The sequence below is a fragment of the Syzygium oleosum genome, unplaced genomic scaffold, assembly GCF_021117445.2.
Source record: "Syzygium oleosum isolate NSW1041296 unplaced genomic scaffold, Sole_v2.1 Sole_v2.30, whole genome shotgun sequence".
Classification (NCBI taxonomy): domain Eukaryota; kingdom Viridiplantae; phylum Streptophyta; class Magnoliopsida; order Myrtales; family Myrtaceae; genus Syzygium; species Syzygium oleosum.
The window spans coordinates 3568323-3573580 of NW_026607514.1; the positions used below are offsets into that span (position 1 = coordinate 3568323).

At 45.5% G+C, this 5258-nt stretch overlaps 1 protein-coding gene across 1 annotated transcript; it reads right to left on the minus strand.

Moving 5' to 3' along the window:
• Positions 1-1879: 1879 nt before the first annotated feature.
• On the minus strand, positions 1880-4969 carry LOC115665687 (uncharacterized). Its single transcript, XM_056303990.1, has 5 exons — positions 4753-4969; positions 3471-3581; positions 2651-2763; positions 2161-2584; positions 1880-2055 (listed from the first exon to the last, which is right to left on the minus strand). Exons 1-5 carry the CDS (start codon positions 4967-4969, stop codon positions 1880-1882), a joined length of 1041 nt encoding a protein of 346 aa, XP_056159965.1.
• Between the last annotated feature and the right edge of the window lie 289 nt (positions 4970-5258).

Sequence of the window (5258 nt, forward strand, 5' to 3'; positions counted from 1 at the left end):
TGCTGCCAGGGTGGATATTGTAATTGCTGCGGTGAGCTTCTCTTAGAATTTCTTCCTTAAGCTCGGTATCATCGGGCATACACCAACGCCCTCGAAATTTCAAAATCCCATCGTCCGACACTTGGAAATCTAACTTCCTCGTAGCGGCATCCATTCCCACAATCTTTCGAATTTCCTGATCCGTGAGCTGCAGTGCCTTAATCTTGGCTTGAATCTCCGGTTCGATCCTCAAAGTAGCCAACAGGTTCGACACATGGCTCAACTCAAACTTAAATTCTGAATCTCTGAGCCTTTCCAGCAAAGTCCACTCTTTGATCATTATGTGCGCCATACTTGACTTGCGACTTAGCGCATCCGCTACTCGGTTCGCTTTCCCAGGATGGTACATGATGTCGCAATCGTAGTCTTTCAGAAGTTCCATCCACCTACGCTGCCTCATATTCAATTTCTTCTGCGAGAATAAGTACTTGAGGCTCTGGTGATCCGTATAAATCTGGAATTTTTCCCCACACAAGTAGTGCCTCCAAATCTTGAGTGCAAAAACAATAGCAGCCAGCTCCAAGTCGTGCGTCGGGTAGTTCATTTCATGTGACCTCAACTGACGCGACGCATACGCGACAACTTTTCCATGTTGCATTAATACACAACCGAGTCCTCTTAGCGAAGCATCGCTATAGACTTCAAATCCTCTGGGTCCAGACGGAATAGTCAACACTGAAGCGGTTGTCAGCTTGAGCTTCAGCTCCTGAAAACTCCGCTCACACTTGTCATCCCACTCAAACTTGACTTCCTTCTTGAGCAATCGTGTTAGCGGCATGGCTATCGACGAGAATCCTTCCACAAAACGTCGATAATAGCCAGCCAATCCCAAGAAACTCCTAATTTCCGTCACGGACGTCGGTCTAGGCCACTTAAGTACTGCCTCGATCTTAGCTGGGTCCACTGAGATTCCGTCTCCCAAAACTATGTGTCCAAGGAACGTTACTTTACCAAGCCAAAATTCACACTTACTGAACTTGGCGTAAAGTGCGTGCTCCCTCAAAGTCCGTAGTACTTCAGTCAAATGCACTTCGTGCTCCTCCGGGCTCTTCGAATACACTAGTATATCATCAATGAACACTATGACGAACTGGTCCAGGAACTCCTTAAATACCCTATTCATCAGGTCCATGAAAGCTGCAGGGGCATTCGTTAAGCCGAAGGGCATCACTGTAAATTCATAGTGCCCGTATCTCGTCCTAAGGGCGGTCTTGGGTATGTCCTCCTTCCGGATCCTCAACTGGTGATACCCAGTCCTTAAATCAATCTTGGAGAACACCGAAGCTCCCTGTAACTGATCGAACAGGTCGTCGATCCTTGGCAGTGGATATTTGTTCTTCACTGTTACTTGGTTCAGCTGCCGATAATCTATACATAACCTCAACGTCCCGTCCTTTTTCCTTACAAATAGGACCGGCGCTCCCCACGGAGACGCACTAGGACGAATAAACCCTTTATCCAGCAATTCCTGCATCTGTACCTTCAACTCTTTCAACTCTGATAAGGACATCCGATATGGAGCCTTAGAGATTGGCTCGGTACCTGGGGTCAACTCTATTACAAATTCCACTTCTCGCTCCGGCGGTAAACCCGGCAATTCCTGAGGAAAGACCTCGGGGAAATTGCACACTACGGGTATTTCTTCCAATTTAGGTTCCGCCACTGTCGGATCCATTACGTTCACCAGATATCCCTCGCAACCTTCATCGAGCAACTTAGTCACCTCAAGCGAGGAAATCCAAGGGATCGAGGTTCCTCCTCAGTTTCCCTGAAATTCGAACCTAGGATGTCCAATCGGGTTAAACTGGATCATCCTACTGCCGCAATCCATAACGGCTTTCTACTTCATCAGCCAATCCATACCGATGATCACATCGAAATCATACATGGCCAATACAGCCAAATCAATTCTTTCTTCTCTATTCCCAATCACGATTTTACAATCAAGACACCCCAACGATACTAACACCCTATCATGCAGTGGAGTCGACACACAGAGCATATTCTCAAGCAATACTGGTTCAATACCAACCAAACTAACGAACTGCTTTGAAATAAATGAATGGGTCGCCCCGGAATCAAATAACGCATATGCAGCATGATCACAGAGAGAAATGGTACCTGTGACCACGCCTGGCACATCCTCAGCATCCTTACATGCCATTGCATAGACCCTTCCTTGCGCAGGGGGTCTTCCTTGAATAGCCAGTGGGGGATTCCCGGCTTGATTTCTAACTCTGGGTGGTTGTTGCATCGGGGGTCCTGAAGGGCGCTGTTGGGGACAGCTCCTAACCTGATGTTCCAAACTTCCGCACCTGAAACAAGCTCCAAATCTGCTCGATTGTTGGTTAGGCTTCCCGATGTCCCTTCTAGGCGGTGGGACAAATCGCCTATTACCCGTCATTGGTTTCTTACCAAAGCGGCGATTATCCCGATTTTGAGCAAACCGTGACCCAGATGCGGCTGCTCTATCCATCTGATCCCGTTCCATCGTTTGGGCACGTTCATACAATTCTCTGTAATCTCGAATGTTCAGCAGGAGCATCTGAGTACAAAGATCCGGTTTCAAACCATCCCGGAATCTTCGAGCCTTGTCCAGTGGATTTTATACCATTCTCGGAGCAAACTTCGATAGTCTCGCAAACTCTGCCTCATACTGGACTACCGTCATTGATCCCTGACGAAGTCTCATGAACTCCGCCATTTTCTTTTCCTGAGCACTCTCTGAAAAGTATTGCCCGTAAAAGCTCTCAATAAATACAGTCCAAGTCTGGTCTATGCCCTTAGGAAACACTCGGTCTTTGGTGACTTTCCACCAGTCATTAGCATTGTCCTGCAATTGGTATGTTGCCAGAGTAATCTTCTAGGTTTCGGTGCACCCCAGCAAATCAAATGCCTTCTTTAACTCTTCCACCCAACGTGGGGCGGTTTCGGGGTCACCTGACTAGATAGAGTTGTATGGTTTTGTGCTAATTTCCACGCTTGTTTTCCCAACATTGCCTTATTGAACGATATTAAATCTCTAAACCCAAGGCCTCCCCTGTCTTTTCTCTGTTTAAGGACTTCGGTCTTCCTCCAATGAACTCCTTTTTTTGCGGGTTGATTCTTCCACCAGAATGCAAAATTTTTTTGTTCAATTGCCCGACATATTGAAAATGGGATCTTGAAAATTGACATGGCATACTGTGGTAATGCTTGGACAACAGTTTTTATTAGGATTTCTTTCCCCGCTTTAGACATTGTATTTTCTTTCCACCCTTTGAGCTTCATATTAACCCTTCCTAGGATCCAAACAAACATTTACTTTTTAGAAACTCCCCAATCAGAGGGTATTCCCAAGTACTTTCCTGTTTTGTCGATTTTCGGGACTCTTAGTTCTCTAGCCATGTTCCTTCTTAGATCACTAGGGCAGTCCTTGCTGAAGAATATACCTGACTTGTTCAAGTTGACTGCTTGTCCCGAAGCAAAATAGTACTGGTTGATGACGCTCGCTAGATTCTCGCATTCTTGTATCTTCCCATCTAGGAAGAAGATCGAATCATCTGCAAATAGAAGGTGAGAGAGAACAAGGCAGTTTCTATTTAGTTGTATCCCTTTTATTGTTCCGTCTTGCACAGCTTTCTTCATCATCATAGACAGGAAGTTCGCAACCAGTAAGAATAGGTAAGGGAATAAAGGGTCGCCTTGCCTTATTCCTCTTGTGGGTTGGAAGTAGGGCAAGTGTTCCCCATTCAATTTGACACTCAGGGATGTTGTTGTAACGCATTGCATAATCATGTTAACCCATCTTTCATTGAACCCCATTGTCAGCATACAAGCCTTTAGAAAGTCCCATTCAATCCAATCATAAGCCTTTTGCATATCTAACTTTAAGACCGCCTCGAATTTGCGTTTTCGCTTGCGTATCCTTATTTGATGCAAGACTTCCTGGACTACTAGGATATTATCCTGGATTTGCCGTCATCCTACAAAGGCACTCTGTTCCGCTTCTATCAACTCTGGAAGTCATGGTTTCAGTCTGTTTGCTAGTACTTTTGCAATGATCTTATATGCGAAATTGCACAAGCTTATGGGTCTAAATTCTTCCAGCTTCTCTGGGTTTTTCACTTTTGGCACCAAGGAGATAAGTGTTCTGTTCAATTGAGGATCTAGCACACCATTAAGAAAGAAGTTTCTGACCTCTGATACTACGTCCTGCTTTATATCTTCCCAGTAGTATTGAAAGAATTGTCCATTTAAACCATTAGTGTCACGCCCCGTACCCCACGAAGCGCGAGCATCCCAACGTAGGTCGAATTTGTTGCGACGTCCCAGGACGCGTCGTCGACCCAACACCCAACGCTCAGAGATCAATACACATTCGGAAACAACGTATATAAATATAAATATATATAAATATAAATATATATAAATAAAATATATATATATATATATATATATATATATATACCCGTACAATAAACAAGATAACCAAGGATAGCACAGCACAAGAAATCGATATGATTAAAAACATATACATTTCATTACTATTAAAAGTAGATACAATATCCATTTACGGGGAGTACAGACTACCACCAAAAGCAAACAACGGCCACTAAGGTCAAAAAGGGTCAGTGGCCAAGGGTTACTGAGCTAAGACGGCTACGGTCAAAAAGATGCAGCCGTTCTATCTAAGGCTAAGGTCAACCTAGGGGACCCAGTTCGGGTCAAAACCAGAAGACTCTGATGAAGAAGAACTATCTGGCAGCTCCTTATCAGAATCTAACGAGTCTAACTCGGACTCAGCCTCCTCGGGCTCGTCCTCTGCGTCCATCGCCTCGGGCTCGGGATCCTCCTCCATCGGGTGCTCCAACTCATCATCATCCGGCCCCATGTCCATCGGCTCGACCTCATCAACCTCGTACTCCACAGGAACGCCATCGGAGCTCATACTTCCTCGTCTGAGGTGCCGGGGTCTACTATATTCCCATCGGGACACTAGGGATCAATCTCACCCTTCCCGTTAAACGGGATATCAAAAGTCCGAAGGGGTCCGGTCTCCTCCCCATTAAACGTTCTATAACACCATGCAACATACTCGTGGGTCTCAGATACTAACTCCCCAACATCTACCCATACTAAAGTATAGTATCTAATGTACATATTCCCGTCCCCTACGGGATGTACAGACATGGTCTTCTCGATGAAGTGGGGAATTCCGAAACGTACGGGCGCCTCTG